The sequence below is a fragment of the Sinocyclocheilus grahami genome, unplaced genomic scaffold, assembly GCF_001515645.1.
Source record: "Sinocyclocheilus grahami isolate Dianchi unplaced genomic scaffold, SAMN03320097.WGS_v1.1 scaffold460.1, whole genome shotgun sequence".
Taxonomy (NCBI): domain Eukaryota; kingdom Metazoa; phylum Chordata; class Actinopteri; order Cypriniformes; family Cyprinidae; genus Sinocyclocheilus; species Sinocyclocheilus grahami.
The window spans coordinates 786700-808873 of record NW_015505639.1 but is presented as its reverse complement, the minus strand read 5'-3'; the positions used below and the strand labels follow the sequence as shown (position 1 = coordinate 808873).

The window sequence follows — 22174 nt, the reverse complement described above, 5'->3', positions numbered from 1 at the left end:
TGTAGAATTGTACAGTAAGAAAGTTATTTCCCTTAACCAGGAAATTAACGTTCTTAGAATTGAAAGACAGTTGACCCTGAGAGGTCAGCTAAATATCTACAGCGGATCTAAATATTTATAATTAATTATAACTAGTTATGATTAATTATTCATATTTCCCCATGAGCTGAGTCGCTACAGTGGTGTAGTTGGTGCTTGTTCAAATTTAAAAAATGCTTTACAAAAAAAGTTTAATCTGCAGATATGGTCTTGTTTAGGGATCTGTGCCTTTATGCATACGGACATCTGACTGCCAAGTAGTGATTGTGTTTTTCAGAAATAGTGTGCACCCTGAATTTACAGAGAAAAGAAGGTCAGGGAAAAATCTGTAGATGGAAAAATCTCCATACAAGTTCTTTGTGCATTTTTCTTTTTTTTCTACTCGTTACTTTGCACTTTTTGTTAGAAATTGTTTATTTACTATTTATTCAGGCTCTGTAAGGTATCTAATATTTTGATACTTAATTTCCATGATCTAAATATTCTTAAAAATTAAAAGTTTGTTGTCATTTGGAAGTGTGTAAGCCTTCTTGCATTATTATGCTGTTACATTATGATTATATATTCAGTGGCATAAAAGTTCTTTTAAATGACAATAATATCGCTTATTGTAATTATTTCTGGGGCAATATATCGCACAACAAAAAGTTGTTATCGTGACGGGTCTAATCAGTCCTAATATCTTAGTATGTTCATATACCTGAAATGCCCAACATAATATCCAAAAAAATACCTTGCACAGCCAAGCTGGCCAAATGAATGGCTTGCTCAATGGAGCACGGGATCTTCCCCTCCAGAACATCTTTCTTCAGCTGGAGATAATACTGATATCTGTGCGGAAAACAGGAAGTGAGTAAAGGTGTTCTAATAGCACTGCTGTGATCATTTTAAACATATTCTCATCCTTAACCTGGTTATCTCTTGTTGTAACTGTGTAACAGACGACACGTAGAACACCACCCCAAAGTAAACGGTTGGCTCCAGCCCATACTTGTCAAGCTGTTTCTTCAGCGGCTTCTCCAAATCAATCCATCTCTGCTGGTTTTGTTTGTTGTAGTACCAGAGGCTGAAATACGTTATCTGGGGAATGAACAGAATTTCACTGATTGCTCTTTCACTCGTGAGAAACAACAGGCCTGGAGACCGGACATTCATTTAACTTCAAATCAGTTTTTCTGGAGGTGAAGACTGGGCATATTCTCAACATTTTGACTAAGACGACTCTTTGGCAAAAGATTTGCAGCTAAAAACCAAAGAAATTGAGAGGTGTGACATCCTAAAATAGCCTAATTTCTTTATATAATAACACCTGCTGTTTTTATGAGCTCAGACTAATTGAGATACTACATGCATGGAATATTTAGACATTTAATGTCATGTCACACAGCAGGATGGTTATTGATCTCTAAAAATAGCTAAATGGTGATTAAAACAAGTGTAAAAGAAACTGAACAAAAATAATCATCAACTACAGCATCACTTTATACATTCATATACTAAAATAGATGCTAAAAAAAAAAAGACGACTTGATATGCATCAAGTTTATAGAATAAAAGTTTTTCAAAACCATTTAAACATTTTTTTCCAAATTACATGAAATAATTATTATACAAACAGTTTGTATGATTTATGCTCTAAACTGCATGCATAGAATATTTGTACTTTTAAAAAAAATATATTAAAGAGCAGGACTATAACTGATCTACAAAAAATAACCAACCATGTGAAAACCTCTTTATGATTTCACAAAAGTAACTGCTGACTAAATCACTCTACTAGTTACCTTTACTAGCACACACTACAAACAGTGTGACACACTTATCTAAAACTATTTAAAAAAAAAAACATTTTCATATAATTATTATACATGCTGTTTTTATGACTCGAGTCAAACTACATACATGAAATATTTGTACTTCACCTTACGCATTCATATATATTTAACCTACATTCTTGATGCTAAAATGGACATAATGTCAACTTTATAGGTTACAAATGTTTTTCCAATTAATTTTGCAACTACTAAGTAAAAAATTGCAAAATCCCAAAACTTCACATTTCAACATGCTATTCTTAATATAAAACTATTTTAATCAACATTTTTCGAATTCCTTTATACAACTACTATATAAGCTGTTTTTATGACTCAAGTCACACACTACATGCATTAAATATTTGTACATTAAAAATCCATACCAAAATGCAAGACTAAATGATGATTAAAATGGGTGAAAACTTAAAACTAGTGATGACCAGTTACATCACATAAATATACCCTGTATATTATACATATAAATTTAACCAATAATCTTGATGCTAAACTAGATATAATACTTGTCAGCATCATCTAAAACTTCTTTAATCAACATTTTTCAAATTCCCTTTTTATACATTGACTATATAATCAGTGTATGACTCATATTAAGTCACTGACTACATGCATGAAATATTTGTACTTCTAAAAACTCATATCAAAGCACTGGACTATAACGGAATCTGCAAAAATAGCTAAATGGTCATTAAATGGGCAAAAAACTGAAACGAAATGGTGATTACTTCCAGCATCTTTAACGTGTGCGTTAATATAAATTTAACCTATAATCCTGATGCTGAACTGGAGATAATATTTACCGACTTTTTCGACTATAAAATAGGGATGTAACGGTATTATCAATATCGCGATATCAAAACTGTGTCGATATTATCGTGGTCACATGACGATATGAAACGATAGGTATTCCGGGCGTATTTCACGTTTTTGTAAAACTTTTTGTTTTCACTGAAGCTGAAGTTTTCCTTCAAAATAAAAGCTCTACTATCGTTTCCATCAAAATATAAGCTTAACAGTGCAGCATGATTTGCTGACAGCTAGCGGTTTAAATGCAGTCCAAATTCAAAATATCTCTTTCAAGTGTAGAAATTAGGAAATAAGTATTGTAATTTCCCTACTGTAAGTGTAAAGCAAAAATAATATACCTATGAAACATTAATTTTCATTTATTTTACTGTGAATTATTTAACAATATATGGCTACTATTGTTGTTGTTATTAATAATATTATTATATTTTAATTTGTTTGGCTTCCTAAAACACCAGTGTGAATGTAATTTAGACTGAGACAATATATCACAAATAAAAAGAGGGTTGAGTCCCCTTTAAAGTTCAGGTACAAGTCAATTCACTGACTTTTTTCTGACTTAAGTTTTCTTAGTTAAGAACACGGGTTGGAGCTCTTAATTTTCACTCTCAAAGTGCATTAGACAGAATAATTTAACTTTAAAATGTACAAAATTTTAATTTTTTCCCTATTCTTAATTTGTCTTTTTTTCTTTTTAAATACCGCAATAAATATTGTACCGTGGACATCATATCACAATAACATCGTATCGCAAGATTTTGATATCGTTACATCCCTACTATAAAACTTTTTTTAATTACCAATACTGTAATTCTGCTTGAACAACAACAACATCAGGATTTTGTAAGCATGCACAATTAATACAGCTGATTAAATCACTGTACTAGTCACCTTTAGGCTACTAAACACACTTTACCAAAAGCCACAGTTGGCTGGTCAAGAAAATAAGACTCACACAACATGTCTGAAAAGACACGGCGATCTATAACTAGATATGGATGGCATACTAACACGATAATCTGACTCAGACTTCTCAAGAGCAGCTGACTTCATGCAAATGAAGCACACAGAGTCCAGGCCGAATTCTTGGCACACATGCATTTAGGGTGTTTGACAGCATATTGGTAGCAGTCCTAGAATAAGTCATAACTCCAGACGGCACCAGCGAGCTAAAATAAACACACGCCCAAACTGCATTGTGATTTCGACCAGATTAAACCAAAAATGACGGCAATCCTACCTCCCGTAACTCGAGTCTCTGCGCGACTGCCTCCAGACATTCCTGTCCCGTGCTTTCCACCGAAAGCGTGAACTCCACATATTCAGCGTTGAGCAGCTGTATGCGGGTCACCAGGCAGCTTTTGCTGGACACCGTGTATCTTCTGGTTCTCTTGAGCTTTAATCCGAACGGAAGGGGCATGTTGCACCGGTGCCGCGACCCTCCTCGAGCAGAATGATTGGATTCAGCTTTTCTCTGCGCTTAATCCATGGAGGGGTGCTGGATTATACAGGGCTCCCCAAGACAAACACATGAGTCCCTGGATAAAGACAAACCACAGCAAAACAGATTAGCAACGATGACATTCATCGAGTCTGAGCTCAGAGTCATATCAGTATTTATCTACTCTTTCTGATAAAATCACAATTGGTGGGTCACAGATAACAAGCAGAAAAAACTATGCAAATTAACCATGCAGTCATGCATAATTTGGACAGCAAAATAAAGATGGTTATCAAATTTTACAAAGGAGGAAAAAACACTTTCCATATTTTTTGAGATTGACACAAATTGTCAAATATTTCTGTCACTTAGTATGACTAATGCAATAGTAACTGAAGTGTTTGTTCCATAAAAAAATACACAGAATATTCGATAAATTACATTTACATAAACTTATTAATTGTGTGATCTAAAGCACACAAGGGGGTTTTCAAACTGAAACAAAAACATTTTACAAATGTAAAATAGAATATATATATATATATATATATATATATATATATTAAAATAAATAACATTTAAATAATGCATACATATTTAAATAAATAAAATTGTTTTAAAATAATAACAATTAATATTAAAATAAATAAATACTCATAAAAACAGTAGTACAATAATATACGGAGTAAACAAACACTTTATGTAAATTAAAAAGTAAATATATTTAAAATAATACTTTACATTGGCACAGTATACCTATTTAAATGAGTACAAAATTGGATAGCTTATTTAATATTAAAGGGGTGATATGATGCTTTTTTAAAGATAATTTTTTGTGTATTTGGTGTAACAGAATATGTTGACATGCTTTAATGTTCAAAAAACACATTATTTTTCAAATACTGTACATTATTGTAGGTCCTCTATGCCCCGCCCCTCTCCCCCTCTCCCCCTCTCCCTCTCTCTCTCTCTCTCTCTCTCTCACCATGCGCAAAACTCCGCATTTGAACAGTCAATAGCAGAGACCACGTTGCAGCAAAACTGCGTTGTATAGATGTTTGGCCTTCTTTCACCCTTTTTGTGGCAGGAGTTTGCTGTTGTGATGCCGTTTTAAATGGCACATCATATTCGAAGTGTTGGACGTTGTGTATGGCAACCTTGTTTTACAGTGTTTACAAACAGTTTGTGTTTTGTCTGTAATTTTATTACCGTCGTCCTGTCGCGTGACTGGAAAACCAAAATGCTGCCAGACGTCGGACTTATAAGAAGACGGGGCATCTTCAATTTCAGCCAAACTCATGTTGCCCGACTAATGTTCAGTTTAAGCGATTTCTGCAACTGCGAGGAAAGCACACGCGATGCTGTTGCAGAGTAGGTCACGTCGGCAGCTCAACCAATAGGATTAGACTGCCATCATATCGTAAAAGTATCGCCACCAGTCTACGATACATACCGTAACATTTTTGCATCGCGAAATATCGTACTGCGATATATCGTTACACCCTTAGCTTGTAACACTCCAAAGAGAAAGGAAAACTTGAAATCGCATCATATGACCCCTTTAATAAATGTGTGATTTTAGCCACATTTTTGCTACTTTTGCGTGATAAACAACTTAAGCCATCACTCAATATCCAATTCCAAAACTATTTCTTGAAGCAAAAACCAGTTGAGAACTACTATAGATATAATGCGTTTACTAAAATCTGTTTTAGAAGCATGCCATGAACCAAACTCGCACAGACAACACATGCACAAGCTGTCAGACAGTGGAAAACTCAAAATACAGATCGATAACCATTCACACCGTTATGAATCAATCACAACAGCATAATGAGAACAAACTAAATTACTAGCAGCATGTTTTATACATATTAAAAAACTTATGGACCTTTCCTCACAGGCTATTTATCCCAAGTAAAATTAAAAAACTCCATTTCAAAATTGCTCATAGGTACTACCCTTGTAATGTATTTTTGAGCAGATTCTCTGAGAATATATCCTCAATGTGTTCATTTTGTAATACTGAGGAAGAATACATTCTACATCTGTTTGATCATTGCCCATTCACCGAGTCTTTTTGGTCAGAAGTTACCATGTGAATTTTTTCCTGCTGTAACAAAATGATAGAAATAACAGAATCTATCATTTTTTTGTCAGATTTTCATTCCAAGGAAATCAATCTGGAACATATTGTTTTATTGCTTTGTCTTCGGGGTAAATGTCACCTTCATAAAGCCAGAACCATTCATTGCAAACCTAACTTTAGACTGTTTTCATCTGATATAAAGTCCCTTTTTACTTCTTTTAAGAATGTGTCAGATCCTTTGAACTCAAAGGCTTCTAAAACTTTTCACATTCTTGAGTCTTGATTCTTTTTTCTTCTTTATCATTGGTATATCTTGTTAATTTGTGTAGCTTGTCTAACTTCATGTGATGATGTCCGTTGTTACTTCATAACTGTTGTTATTCTTTCAATTGCAATAAAAAAATTAATTAAAAAAATGTTTTTTTCATATCGATCGGTATGCAAATATACAGTCATATTTTTGGTATAATTATGATATTAATAAATTACATATTTATTACCAATATAATAATTATCCACTATGACTATTATTGACATCGAACAAATAGGACTAACGTAAACAAACAAAAACAAAACAATAACAGAGGAACCGGGATTTAGGCTTAAGGCCCTCAAACAAGAAATCCGTTGGTTTTTCTGCTTTTACGAAACATAAACAAACACCACAAATGTCTGACTAACTTCTGGAGCAACAAGTGACCACAAAACCGCACGCATCCAGAAGGGACTTATAATACACTTCATCATTAAATAAGACGTCGAAGTCTTCAAAAACATATTTAAACGTCTAAATAGGTGAGATTTATTAAGTTGACTGGGTTTATTTCGAGTTTAAGAGCGCGCGCTGGCTAGCGCTGCTAACACTTTTGAGTAAAACTGTGGAAAAGAATGATTTCAGAAGCTCCCCGCCGCTTACCTGCTGGGTTATCTGATTTATTATATCCTTGATTTATAGCAGGTTTTGAGGTGGGAATTACTGTTTGTGATAATGATCCGATATTTGGTGGAGTTTGTTTTTTCGGGATTGACGCATGTTTGAGGTTCCTCGGGTCGCACTCCTGCTGCTGCGTCACATCCGCTCGGAATACCAGCGGAAAGGTGACCGGCAACCTATTCAGTATTCATCCGCGGCACTATTTTCTCTCACACCCTCAAAGTCTTGACGGCTTTTTCAGTTTCATAACAATCACAAGAGCTGCTTTTGATGGAGAACTCACCTCAAAGAAATTAATGTTAGATTATTATTATTTTTTGGACCAGAACAACAAAGTTATATCTCTGATCGAAAAATGAGATAAGATTAATAAATTGAAGAATTGTGCTGTAATAAAACACAGTGTTGTCATATTTGTGCCTGGTTACCTGTTAAGTGAGTATTTAAGTTGAATGTTTATTGCACGTTAACTTTTGCTGATATGATTCATTATCAAGGACTAATTAGGGCGTACAATAAACAAACCAAATGTGATTGCAATAGCATTTAATTATCTTTACCCAGTATTATAAATAATAAACAGTAGTCAAGTAATTTGAAAATATTAAAATACATATCATAGCACAGTTAAAAGCGTTTCATTTCTCAGTAGTTAAAAGGCAAAACACTCAGTGGACAATTAAATCAACAGCTGCTCAAAGAAAACTGTTAATTAAATTGTATATTTCAGTGTAAAAACACGTGTTCAAAGTACAAATAACTGTTTAAGCCACTCGTGGTTACCTTTACAGACAGCTTTCTTCTGATCACTAAACCAATCTACCTGAATACTGCAATATTTAATCTTACAAAAAAAACAGCATGACTGCATTTGAGACAGACACAAGGTTTTGATGAATTATGAGTCTTTCAAAATGTCTTCCAGTTTAAATAAGTTTCACTATATCAAGTGCATCACTGAGTATGAATACTGCACTTGTACATGTTGTGTAAAAGTAAACCAATTCAAAGTAGTAAAACGGTTTTGCATTTCAAAAATACCACACAGCATGTCTTTCGAATCCTAGCCAGACTACATAACCAATAAATGCACAAATTGAGAGCTGAAAAATTCAGGAAAGTAATGAATACTGCACATAACATGCTAAAATACTGTAGAAGTATCACTTCGTGGAACACACGTGGCGTTTCTGTAATAATAAGTAAAATAACATTAAAAAAGTAAACAAAGCAGAAATCTGAAATTCTACAGAAGCTGCAAACAATTACAGAGTGACAAAGCAAAAATCAGTGTGCTTTTATGAGTTAAAACTCATCATCGCTGATGTCTCCTCTCGTCTGCACTTGCTGTCGAGGTTCCGACACACTTAAAGACTCCGCCATGATTTTCCCAAGTTCATCAACCGGTTCTGACACCTCCTTATCGTCTGCAGTGTTCCTGGGATTGAGAGGTGATCCATCATTCAGGGAGATCTCGCTGGCTTCATTACTGTCCTCCAGACCGGCTCGACCGTGGTTCACAGGTGTGGACGCTACAGCGGGAGTGACGTCCTCGCTCTGGCCTCGGTCCGCGTTAAACACTTTATGAAGCAGATCATCACCATCATCTGATGGCAGCGTCTGATAGATGACAGGACTGTACGACGTGACGGCGGCAGCAGGGGGACTTTGCAGGTCCTCCTGCAGATTGTCTAGAAGGTGCCTCATTTTGTTCTGTTGGGAATATTAGAGAGATGGACGTCTGTGAGTGAACGAGAAATGAAGTGATGCCGAGGAGTTTGAATACGGAGTGATAAGTCACATGATCAAAAAGATGCTTGGAACTGAGTGCCATATAATGAAATGTTATGTAATGAAATGCAAAAGTATTCATTTATTAATAGAGTAAAAATTGTGACATTTTATTACAATTTCAAATCACTGTTTTCTATGTGAATATCTGTTCAAATGTAATTGATTGCTGTGATCAAAGTTGTATTTTCAGCATCATTACTCCAGTCTTCAGTGCCACATGATCTTCAGAAATCATTCTAATATGCTGATTTGCTGCTCGAGAAACATTTCTGATTATTATCAATGTTGAAAACAATTGTGCTGCACAATACTTTTGTGGAAACGGTGATACATTTTAATTTTCAGGATTCACAGATGAATAGAAAGTTCAAAAGAACGGCATTTATTTCAAATAGAAATCTTTTGTAACATTATAAATGCCTTTACTGCCACTTTTGATCAATTTAATGCACGCTTGCTCAATAAAAAAAAATATTTCCTTCAAAACAAAAAATAAATAAATAAAATACGGTATTTTAAAAACGACTGCTAAATCCAGTCCATGAAAAATACATTACACATCTTAACAAATCTAATATTGAGTGTGAGCACAAATATCCCATGTTATTGCGATAATAAAATTAGATAATGAAGAATTGTTTGTGTTTTTCCTCAACTACATCACTTTGTATAAAAGCATCAGATTAATGAAATGTAAAATCCAAAATGCTCACCTCATCTAATCGATGTCTGTTCATATCAATGTGACGTTCAAACACTCTCTTCAGTACCCTGAACAGACCGATACTTCATTAGATAAGTCAAACGAACAAAAAGTGTCTTGCAATTTCTCTTCCTACGAAATAAAAGTTCTCACACACCTGTCAGAGTAAAGGCCTTGCGTTAAGATCTCATTCGTCACGTCTGTAATGAACTCCAGGTACATTAATTCTTCCTCCCTGGTGAAAAGAACAAGTTCAGAAGGTCCAGAGAATGACACATGAATGAAGATGAATAAACTGAATATACAAATGACTGTATGCATGATTATATTCATATATCATGTCAAGTACATCTTTATTTCTAAAAGTATATCAAGAATTTGAAGTGAGTATCAGTGGTTTAAATCTCACATTAGTGTAATGCTTGATATATTTCAGGGGTTTGGTGCAGGACACTCACTCTGCTGAAACCTTTCTCATTATGGGAGACCTCATGCCTTCTGGTGAAATCCTGAAACAAAAGAAAAGAGCCTTTGCTTTTATATATGCCACTATAAAAATCATTTTATAGGACGATTTTATAGGATCTGCATGCTTTCTACAACTATTATAAAATCGTAAGACATCAGTGTGATGTATAGAAATCTGGCAGACATCATTTACCTGGAAGACGAGAGAAGAAAATCACCGTCCCTAAACCTGCTTGTCTTGCCGTGATGTCTAAATGAATCTGTTTCTTCATCCGTCCACTCGTGATCGAGAGTAAATGGCTGCAAAAAGATTAAAACAAGATGTCAGTGTATTGATATTTGAGCTTCTCTTTTGTCTAGATTCCAGCTCTGCTCAATATGGACATTCATCAACCAACTTCAACCACCAGCAACCAACCAATTAATCCACTTTTAACACATGCATTAAAAAAATAAACAAACAAATGCATAAATAAATGATGCATAAATTAATGCATAAATAAATAATGCATAAACCAAAGGAAAAATAACTGCATAAATAAGTAATGCATCAATCAGTGCATAAATAAAAAAATCAATGTATAAATAAGTAAATAAATAAATAAATCATAAATCAAACCATAAATAAATAATCCATAAATCAATTAATAAAAAATGAATGAACTAATCAATCAATCAATTAATCAATCAATAAAAATCAGTCCATAAATAAACAAATCAATAGATAAATAAATAGGTAAATGCATAAATATATTGCATAAATCCGGCCATAAATGCGTACATAAATGCATAGATAGATAGATAGATAGATAGATAGATAGATAGATAGATAGATAATAGAGGAGTCAGATGATAGATAGATAGATAGATAGATAGATAGATAGATAGATAGATAGATAGATGATATTTAGCAGAATGTCCCTCAAAGGTCAAAGGACTTGCCTGGGGTGACTCGAGCTGTGGAGAAAAGCCTCGTTTGGACCGTGTGCTGCAGATAACAGAAAAACGCCCCGTTATACTATCAGGTCTCCACAATACCATTTGAAACATAATATAATAGCTCTTTCAGTATCACTGGATATACCTCCCGTGGTACGTCTCCTGTCGGGTGATTTTAAAGGAGGATTTCTCCTCCTCAGCTTTCCTCCGTGGAGGTGTGTAATAGCGGTATTGTAACAGCGTGGACTTGTGGTCTGATTTGAGCGTTCTCGGGGTGAAGGGTTTCTCCTGAGTGAAGCGATGAGCGTGTTTCAGCAGAACGTCTCCGCTGTAGGTCTTCTGTGTGGGATCCTGAAAGCTTCTGTATCCTCTCTGACTGGCGGACGTGGCACAGGACGGACCCGCGGGATGCCAGTGAGGGTTTGGGCTTCGGTACGTCAGCTCTGAGGCGGATGGGAAATGGTTTGCAGGGGACGGATATACGATTTGTTTGGAGTGGAATGAGGTGCTGATCCTGGGTGAGGACATCAGAGATTGGTTCAGGTAATGATAGGCACTGTCGTCACCCTGAACAGAGGGTCTGCTCTGGAAACAAAGAGTGAACTTCAGTTCTGAGTAGTGCTGGGCGGTATACTGGTTCATAACGAATACCGGTGTTTATTTTTGTTATGATATGAATTTTTTAAATACCGCAATACAGGTGTATGTCGCTTAAACAACGTTGGGAACGTGACACTGTTTGAGAGGGGTCTCTTTTCACTGCTGCACTGTGGTGAGGGAACAGCTGTATGTGTTACTAAGCGTGAAAGCTCAGAAACTGAAGCTGTAGAACTAATAGAACGTGATGACACAGAAGAACTCATCCACAATATCCACACTGACCTCCACAAATATCCAGCGCCCGCTGCCATCAGCTCCCACGTCTCACACACGAGCGCGACTTTAGCACTAGATTTAGCTACTTTCAGACCCTTTTAGTGGCTTTTTTCCATAGAATATTCATACTGACAAATCTAGCGACTTTTCTGGATAAAGCTTAGCTATGGTTCAGATGGAGGATTTCTCCAGTGCTGTCCCGCGAGCGCGAGGTCTGACTTTCCCGGAGAAGTGTCACCTCTCTCGGCGTGTGTTCTGTGCAGCGAGCGGCAGAGAAGCACCGCAGCCGACTCCTCAATAAATGAGTACAAAACAACGTTTCCTAGCACCTGTCGCTTACTGAGTGTTTGGAATTATAAATATGAGCGTAGTTCGTCTGTTAATATCACATGCACTTTTTAGTTTGTTACTCAGACGCAGGCAGTGCGCTGCACGAGACAAAAAAGTAATCTAGCCAAAACCACCGCTTAGCCGCTCTTTAGATGTATGCTGAGTTTATCAGACGATGCTGTGATTATAAATGAGAGAGACTCCTGGTTAACATGTATTAAAAGGGGTCGTGTTTAGTCACTATTTAGTGTGGTATTTTTTGACAATATTCACTCATCATGACAGTAAAATAGAGCATTCTAAGTCAATATACTGCAGTATTTCCTCTCAATCAGTAGAAGATATGGTTAACACCCTTTAAAAAAATAAAATAAAATACCGTCATGTAACGTGAAATCGGTATAATTTTGAAATATACCGTGATATAAATTTTTGATAATACCGCCCAGCACTAGTTCCGAGTACAATTTCTGCACAGCAATCTGACATAATGAAATGCTGAGTTTATCAGACGATGCTGTGATTATAAATGAGAGAGACTCCTGGTTAACATGTATTAAAAGGGGTCGTGTTTAGTCACTATTTAGTGTGGTATTTTTTGACAATATTCACTCATCATGACAGTAAAATAGAGCATTCTAAGTCAATATACTGCAGTATTTCCTCTCAATCAGTAGAAGATATGGTTAACACCCTTTAAAAAAATAAAATAAAATACCGTCATGTAACGTGAAATCGGTATAAATTTTTGGTAATACCGCCCAGCACTAGTTCCGAGTACAATTTCTGCACAGCAATCTGACATAATGAAGCACCAGACGTTATCTTACATTCTCAGAAGTACAGGAAGTTCTTGAGTTTATCCTAGCGCTCCTCTGGGAAGTGGATCTTCCTGATTGACTCGGAGTGTCTTTCCTTAACTGCTCACGGCGCTTTTGATCAACATCTACAAAAAAAAAAAAACATTAAAACATTTTTTAATTAATATTAGTACAGCATATCTAGCTAAATAATTTTTAAATATATTTTATTTGATATATTACATTTATATAAATGTAAATATTTAACATTTACAAATATAAATATATACATTATATCTTATATATATATATATATATATTAAAATATAATGCATATATTTATATAATATAAATAGATATGGTTAAATATATTTTATAATGCATTTATATTATATACAATATTTAATTGTAAGTATTACATAAACTTATATAAATTGATATTATATAAATCCATACATGAGATTTAATATAATTTAAATTGCTCAATTATTTTTGCATAAAGTGAACTTGTAATATGGCATGTTTACTTACATTTGACATTGCTATGCATGCTTTTAGGCACTGAACAGTCCACAACAGCTAAAAGAAAACAAAAGACGTGGTTAAGTATATAAAAAAGGCATAAAGGAAATGCAATGAAAAGCCAGTGGCTTGATGATAAAGATGTAAAAAACGATAAGCTTAGCATCCTCGTAACCGTGGCACGTATCTGACTTACCTTTGGCTGAATACAGCTTTCTGTAATGTGACAACATGTGGTCTTTCATCATGTACTGATTCATCAGTCTGCCAGATGAGCCAAGACTGTATCCTGCAAGAAGAATATTAGAGCCATTACAGATCAGACACAATGAATACAGCAATATTAATAAATAGTCGCCTATACTAACATCCCCATCAGAAAGCAACTAATCAAATGGTCTTAGTCTCAGATGGCATTACTTTGCTTTTACCATGGTACACTTTAAAGAATGAGGAACATGATTAAACGCGTCTCTATTAAATGCACACGCCATGAATGATTATAAATAGACTATAATGGTCTGTGTTTGGTCAGATTATTATATTTGATTTGGCGAATATCATTTACCTGGTTTAGTGTCCATGATGAGAAACTCTCGCAGGAACCTCATGCTCAAAATACTCGTGTTTAACGTTCATAATGAACGTCTGAGGTAATGCAGTCAAGTTGATAACACTTGATAAATAAATATATTTTATTATATATTCATAGTTATCTTGTTTTGCAAGCTGCCAGCCATCTGTCCTCGCTACCGTGAAGCTTCGCCGTCGCCATGTTGGTTACTATGCGTGCGTCTGACGTCATGCAGTCGGCAACGTAATCACGCACATGTCCCCGACTTCAACTCGGCAGTCTTGCTATTTATAAAATAAAATAAAATAAAATAAAATAAAATAAAATAAAATAAAATAAAATAAAAAGATTAGATTAGATTATATGGAATAAGCATATATGTGAAAACCTTTTGTAGTCTTACTGCCCAAATCTGGTTCTTTCTGCTAAAAGGATTTTGACATTGGTGGGCAAATACATAATAAATTATTATATTATATTATATTATATTTTATTATATTATATTATATTATATTATACTGCACTAAAAATTTATGATATTTATGCATTTATAAGATAGGCTTTTGACCTCAGTTAATGACATCTAAAGACTTTATTTAAAGCTATGGTTGCTAACTTACTCATAATTCATAAAGATAGCATTGTTATGTTAGTATATTAATCAGATAATAATTACACAATTTTGATTATGTAAAACCAACAACATTACAGCAGCAGTTTTAAAGATGTTTTCTTTGGATTGTTTGACCACTCAAACGAGAATAGAAAAATATAGGCATACATAAACAAAAATCTGGCTCTGAACCTCTCTCTTCTTTATTCAAATTTGATATCCGAGTCCTAGAAGCAGAGGAATCCTAAAGCCGTCAAAACTGCATCTCTGCATTTATCCTGTGTCCTCTTATTACTTTTTTTTTTTTTACCTGGCAGCACATCCCTTACGAAAATTAACCAAAAACAAAACAAAACAACAACAACACCATGTTTACTATAGTTAAACTATGGTAAACACAGATTGACCAATGCTTTTGCTACATTAACCATAATTTAATAAAAATCGTGGTTAATTTTCTTAAAGAATTTATATATGTGTATACCTAATTTCTTTCTTTTTTCTTTGTTTTGTTTTTATAACTGTACTGTCGTAATAGTTTGATGTTCCCTTTCGATTCGGTCACTTACATTGCTTTGGGAATTACCCTTTCCTCCAAATACTACTGAAGCCTTATTGAATCACGCAAGTGAAACTGGCCAATGGCGTTCAAGCGCGTGAAATATGAGGGGCTTCCACTCTATATAAGGCAGCGCTTGTACGTCATCCATTCAGAATCTTTTCCTTAAGCCAACCTTCTACAAGAAGCAAGGAGCCTAGCAACAAGACTACTCACCGTGATCTACACGCTGCAGCGGACACGCCTTCTATTCCCCTGCTGTGTTCCGGTGAGCTTCAGACTCGGACAACAAGGATGACTCGCGATTGCCTCTTCTGCGCAGAGCCAATCGAATTTTCTGATGGCCACGAATCGTGCATCTTCTGCCTGGGTCGCGCTTGGGGGGTCGGACTGCCCCCACTGCGGAGATATGAGCCTCCGGACTCTCAGGCTCCGTGTGGCCATCGTCCAAGGCGATGAACTTGCCCAACTAGCCCTGCCGCGCTCTTCCTCTGCAACCTCTTTCGAGCCAAGGAGAAAAGTGGCGCGAGCTTCTGATGCGGATCTGTCAGGGTCAGGTGACAAGAGAAGCAAGAGAGGAGTGGTCCAACAGCCCGCTGGATAACACTGCGCCCCACGGCAGCGGCGCGGGGGACCTCCATCATAGTGATGTCGAGCTCCTACACTTCCTGTCCAAGGAAGGCAAGGCTTTCTCCACGGCGGGCCAAGACTGCACACCTCTTTTGCTGTTGTTCGGCGCGAGCATGAGCCGTCGGTGAGACCAAGACAGCCGGCACCGGAATCAAAGCCGAGTAAGAAAGCTGCACCCAGCGCCGAAGACAAGCCACTGAAGAAGTCTGCTCGCTCCGCTGTGTTTGTTCACCATGTCCCCTGCCTGTTGGGTGCAGTGAGAGCAATTGTCATGTTTGTGTTTTGACTGTTCCACTATGCAGTGCAATAAAGTCGAAAAACATACAAAACTCACTGTGGCGAGGGGGGCGTGGTTCAGCGAAGTTTGCAGCGGGAGAGAGGACCAGGCCTGGATTTTATTTTGTGTTTTGGTTCTGTTTGTGCGCAACAGTCGTCCGCGAGGGGCTGTCACGCTATTTTGTGTTTATTTTATTATTAAAGTTTTGTTTGAATGTTCGCCGGTTCCCGCCTCCTTCTTCCCGTGACTATACGAACTGTGTTACATTGGTGCCGAAACCCGGGAGGAAGGAGGGACACGCTACCAGAGATCCCTCGCCGCTGTGGTGAATCCGCAGTGCCATCGAGCATGGCGGAACAGTCTGCCACCATGGAGGCTCGAGGCGGTGGGCTGGAGTGAGTTGCTGGGGGGGCGGACAAACTCGCTGCCGGCCGCCTGGGATGTGGAGGGACAGCTGCCATCCGTAAGGGAGCGTAGGAGTCGCCGCCGTTTGCCTGAGGCCGGAGCCTGCTGCTATCCGCCATGATGGGGAGGAGCAGGGAACGGCAGACTCCTGCCGGCTGCCCAAACCCGGAGGAGCCGTCCACCGGGCGGAGGAGGAATGTCGGGCCGTCCACCGAGGGATAACCAGTGCCGCCGCCAGGCATCGCGGAAGAGTTTACCCAGCTGGTGGAGGTCCGAGCGACAGTGTGTTTGGGAACCGGAACAAGATTTATTTTTTTCTCCTCTCTCCCCTCTCTCGTCTCTGTCTCTCCTCATCCTTCCGTCTCCTTTTCTCTCACCTCGTCTGTCTGTCCTTACCCCCAGTAGAGCGCAGTCTCATGGGTACCCCCCCGGCCTGCGAGGGGTGATGGGGGTTTGTGACGAGAGGGGCGGGGCCGAGAGCCGTGGGATCGGAGCAAGGCCGGTGGAGTAATTGATAATGAGCGACACCTGCGCCACTCACCGGTCTCGAGTCCCACGGAGGAGCTCCGGAAGGATAAAAGGAGGAGTGGCAACTGTTGGGAGAGAGGACCAGGCCTGGACTTTATTTTGTGTGCAGCAGTCGTCCGCGAGGGGCTGCCACTTTTCTTTAATTTTGTGTTTGTTTATTTTATTATTAAAGAAGTCTTTAAATGTTCGCCGGTTCCCGCCTCCTTCTTCCCAATCTACGAACGTTGTTACACTCACCTCAATATCAGAGCAATTCTCTTCCTCTAACTCCCCTCTCCCCCATCACTCACTCTTACACTTGTGTGGTATTAAACTCCCCTCCCCGCCTTGCCCGCTGTCACAGTTCACAGAAGCGTGTCAGGCACTGCCAGGGGTATCAGAGTGGGTTATGAAATCAATAAAGAACGGCTACACGCTTCAGTTCTTCCGCAGGCAACCCTGTTTCAATGGTGTGTTAATGTCCACTGTACGGGAGCAGAATGCCTCAGTTCTGCGAGAGGAAATACACAGCCTCCTCGCAAAACGTGCTGTAGAGACAGTGCCCCTAGCAGATTGCAAGAGCAGCTTCTACAGTCGTTATTTTCTTGTACTAATGAAAGATGGCGGACTCTGCCCAAACTTGAACCTGAGACCATTGAATCGCGCGCTTTCGAAACGCTCGTTCAAAGTGATTATGCTGAGACAAATCCTCTCACACATCAGACCGAGAGATTGGTTTATCTCTGTGGATTTAAAGGATGCTTATTTTTACATTCAGGTAGCCCCTTGCCACAGGCGTTTCCTGAGATTTGCATTTGAGGGGATAATGTACCAATTCACGGTCCTACCCTTCGGCTTATCCCTGGCTCCACATACATTCACAAAATGCATGGATGCTGCTCTCTCTCCTCTGAAGCAGAGCGGAATGCGCATCCTGAACTATCTCGACGATTGGCTTGTCTTAGCCCAATCAGAGAACGCGCTGCTCAGTGACAAGCTCAGACTCCTCGCTCATCTTCAGTGCTTAGGGCTGACTGTGAATATGCAAAAGAGCAAGTTGTTACCGAGCCAGAACATCTCCTTTTTAGGAGTGGAGCTGAATTCAATCAATATGCTAGCGTGTCTGTCGGAAGAGCACTCACAAAAACTGATCAGCTCTCTCGCAGTCTTCAAGTTAGGGCACTCTCCCCCACTGAAATGCTTTCAGAGGACGCTCGGCCAGATGGATGCCGCCTCGACAGTGTGCAAACTAGGGCTCCTACATATGCGACCGCTTCAGCTTTGGCTAAAGGGCCGGGTGCCACAGAGCGCATGGCGCGTAGGCACCTTGCGCATCAAAGTGACGCGCGACTGCTGGGATGTGCTGACCCCTTGGCGCGATATGACTCTGTATCGCCGGGTTGTTCTTATTGGCCAAGTGATCAGAAGAAAGACTGTTATGACAGATGCATCGAGCACGGGCTAGGGAGCCATATGCGATGACAGACCAGCCTTCAGGACTTTGGTCAGAAACAGGAGAAGTTGTGGCACATAAACTGTTTGGCGCTCCGTGCTGTAACCTAGTGCTCGAGTGCTTTCTCCCGGACATTCTCCACCGTCACGTTCTCATCAGGATGGACAGCATGACAGTGGTATAAATCACCAAGGGGGTGTGAGCTCGTGGCTGCTGCCGCGGCTTCTTCTGTGGGCAGATCGACACCTCCTCTCCATCCAGGCAAGTCCCCGGACGCCTGAATTACGGCGCAGACTTACTGTCGAGGGGCGGGGTGATCGACGGGGAGTGGAGATTACACCCTTTGACAGTCAATATGATTTGGAGTGTATTTGGCGGTGCGGAGGTGAATCTCCTCGCATCAGCGGAGAACACTCACTGCCCGCTGTTTTATTCACTGACACACTCTCCCCTGGGAGTGAATGCACTAGCTCACAGCTGGCCGAAAGTACGCAAGTATGCCTTTCCTTCAGTGAAACTTCTGCCTCGCGTGCTTTGCAAAATCAGAGAGGATAGACAATCTGTTCTGTTAGTGGCACCGAAATGGCCCAATTAGCCGTGGTTCCCAGAATTGGTGCAGATGCTGGTAGCCCCCCTGTGGACTATCCCACTGAAGAGAAACCTTCTCTCTCAAGCACAGTTAACAATATGGCACCCAAATCCAGAGTCATGGAGCCTTCATGTCTGGCTGCTCGACGGAGCTTGCCTGTAACAGATGCACTTCCTCAGCACGTGTTGAACACTATCTCTGAGGCTAGGGCTCCTTCAATTAGATGTCTTTACGCACATAAATGGAGAGTTTTCACCAATTGGTGCGGGTCGCGGGGCAAAGACCCATTCAACTGCCCAATACCAATAATTCTCACCTTCCCTCAAGAGCGATTTGATAGTGGTCGTACACCATCCACATTGAAAGTGTATGTGGCCGCTGTAGCAGCGTTCCATGCGCATGTCGATAATCGCCCAATAGGCAGAAATGCCCTGATCATACGATTTTTAAAAGGAGCAAGAAGGCTGAACCCTCCTCGCCCTTCCATCCTGCCCACTTGGGATTTGGTGCTTGTGCTTGACGCTCTCACGGGACCCCCATTCGAACCCATACAATCAGAGAGCTTGCGAGCGCTCTCTCTCAAGAGAGTGCTCCTGCTCGCGCTGGCCTCTGTAAAGCGAGTTGGTGACCTGCAGGCACTGTCAACTGACGACTCGTGTATTGAGTTTGGGCCAGGTGATTTCAGACTCACCTAAAAGCCTAGGAAGGGTTATGTGCCTAATGTGCTTTCGACTCCATTTAAAGCGCAGGTCATAACACTATCTGCTTTCCGTCCCGAACCATCGGCCTGGCCGCTTAATACACTCTTGCTGTGCCCTGTACGTGCAGTGCGCATTTATATTGAGCACTCTAGGCAGTTCATTTGTATGCTTTGGAGGGCGCACAAAAGGCCTGCTTATGTCCAAGCAAAGGCTGTCACACTGGATCGTAGATGCAATTGCTTTGGCTTATAGCTCCAAGGGCGTGGAATATCAGTCAATATTCTGAATGGATGATGTACAAGCGCTGCCTTATATAGAGTGGGAGCCCTTCATATTTCATATCTAAGCTAACAGAGTGTGTTAAAAATGTAAAAGATTGGATGACCAATAATTTTCTCCTATTAAATTCGGATAAGACAGAGATATTACTTATTGGACCAAAAGACAGTACACAGAATCTCTTGGATTACAATTCGCAGCTAGATGGGTGTACTGTTACTTCCTCTACAGTCAAAAATCTGGGTGTTATATTAGATAGCAACTTGTCTTTTGAAAATCATATTTCCCATGTTACAAAAACAGCATTCTTCCATCTTAGAAACATTGCCAAGTTACAAAACATGATACCTGTTTCTGATGCAGAAAAGCTAGTTCATGCATTCATGACCTCTAGACTGGACTATTGTAATGCACTACTAGCTGGTTGTCCTGCATCTTCAGTAAACAAGCTACAGGTAGTCCAAAATGCAGCGGCTAGAGTCCTTACCAGGTCAAGAAAATATGATCATATTACGCCAATTTTACAGTCTCTGCACTGGCTACCTATTAAGTTCCGTATCAGTTACAAAATATTATTACTTGCCTATAAGGCCCTTAATGGGTTAGCTCCTGCGTACCTAACTAGTCTTCTACCACGCTACAATCCATCACGCTCTCTAAGGTCGCAAAATTCTGGACTTTTGGTAGTACCTAGGATATCAAAGTCCACTAAAGGAGGTAGAGCTTTTTCGCATTTGGCTCCCAAACTCTGGAATAGCCTTCCTGATACCGTTCGGGGTTCAGACACACTCTCTCTGTTTAAATCTAGATTAAAGACACATCTCTTTGGCCAAGCATTCAAATAATGCATCTCATAATCTTGTACTGCAGTTATATCTGATCAAATGCACATTATAATTCTTTAGTTTGGGTTAAACAACTAAATTTTGCTTGGTTGGAACAGCAGTTTGATTACGTCTTTAATAGATTTTTCCATACATTTCTGCCATATGTACATTAACTGACAGTCACCACTGATAAGCTACCACTAAATATTGTAGAAACTTAATTTGCTGTAAAGTTGCTTTGAAATTATTTGTATCATGAAAAGCGCTGTACAAATAAACTTGAATTGAATTGAAACTTGAAACTTGAATTGAGTTATAGGAAATAGGGAATCAGTTAGGAACAGGAAATCAGTTGAAAGCATCCAGTCATCACATACCATTGAAGTGAATGTTGAATTTATATTGTTGTATCTGATTCTATTAGTCCATTAAAGAGTGATAGTCATAACAGCAGACATCACCCCCTTCCCATCCAACTACCCCAACATTTCTGCATTTATGATAGACTTTTGACCACAGTTTCATGTCATCTAAAGTTTATTGCAATTATAGCAAACATACTCATAATTAATAAAGAGAGCTTTTTATGTCAGCATCAGAGCATTATGTGTCTTAATTGGGCTTTGTCATTTTAATATTAAAAATAAATTGGACCAATGATGATTCTGACAGAAAACTCGCTGAATATTAGTAGGGACATGAAGCATCTCTATACTAAATTTACACCCTTGGAATAAAGCGAAATAAGACTGAATATCAAGTTTGAGTAATATTTTGTAATATGTGAAATGAACTTAATTGCAAAATCACTGCATGCAAACATATGTAGACTACAGAGACAATTTTAAACACACAAATCTGCAAACTGTCTCTCATAAAATACGACACAACACAAAATATGAGACAGTCAAAGTGTAAAAATATCTAATAAATAAATCTGTAAAGGTATATTGGAGTAAACAGATTTACCAAGATTTGTGTTCATTTGAGACTGAATATTTCATATACAGAAATGCACATGTGGTTATGATGTCATGCCATTACTAATAGATGTGGAGTCTTAAGGAGGTTCAGTACAGTCTCATCCATATTTCATGAGGAATCTCCGGGGGGTTCCTGCTCAATGCATACAGAAGACATCAGCAAATGATGAAGAACTATATCCTTGCTGTAAATGTGATTTCAC

The 22174-nt window shown here is 38.7% G+C and overlaps 2 protein-coding genes across 2 annotated transcripts in view; both read right to left on the bottom strand.

Moving 5' to 3' along the window:
• Positions 1 to 7287, bottom strand: part of ptpn21 (protein tyrosine phosphatase non-receptor type 21) — a 65053-nt gene extending 57766 nt beyond the window's left edge. The window contains exons 1-4 of the mRNA XM_016234913.1: positions 7125 to 7287; positions 3919 to 4216; positions 950 to 1119; positions 773 to 870 (exon numbers count right to left, since the gene is read on the bottom strand). Of these exons, the coding sequence (XP_016090399.1) occupies positions 773 to 870; positions 950 to 1119; positions 3919 to 4098 (448 nt within the window). The 5' untranslated portion in view covers positions 4099 to 4216; positions 7125 to 7287. The remainder of the gene's footprint in view (positions 1 to 772; positions 871 to 949; positions 1120 to 3918; positions 4217 to 7124) is intronic.
• A 386-nt stretch (positions 7288 to 7673) lies between these two features.
• On the bottom strand, positions 7674 to 14396 carry spata7 (spermatogenesis associated 7). Its single transcript, XM_016234935.1, has 11 exons — positions 14143 to 14396; positions 13771 to 13863; positions 13584 to 13631; positions 13083 to 13198; positions 11192 to 11631; positions 11050 to 11095; positions 10301 to 10407; positions 10098 to 10148; positions 9797 to 9874; positions 9650 to 9707; positions 7674 to 8855 (listed from the first exon to the last, which is right to left on the bottom strand). The coding sequence occupies exons 1-11, from the start codon at positions 14183 to 14185 to the stop codon at positions 8448 to 8450; spliced, it is 1488 nt and encodes a 495-aa protein (XP_016090421.1). The 5' UTR covers positions 14186 to 14396; the 3' UTR covers positions 7674 to 8447.
• Between the last annotated feature and the right edge of the window lie 7778 nt (positions 14397 to 22174).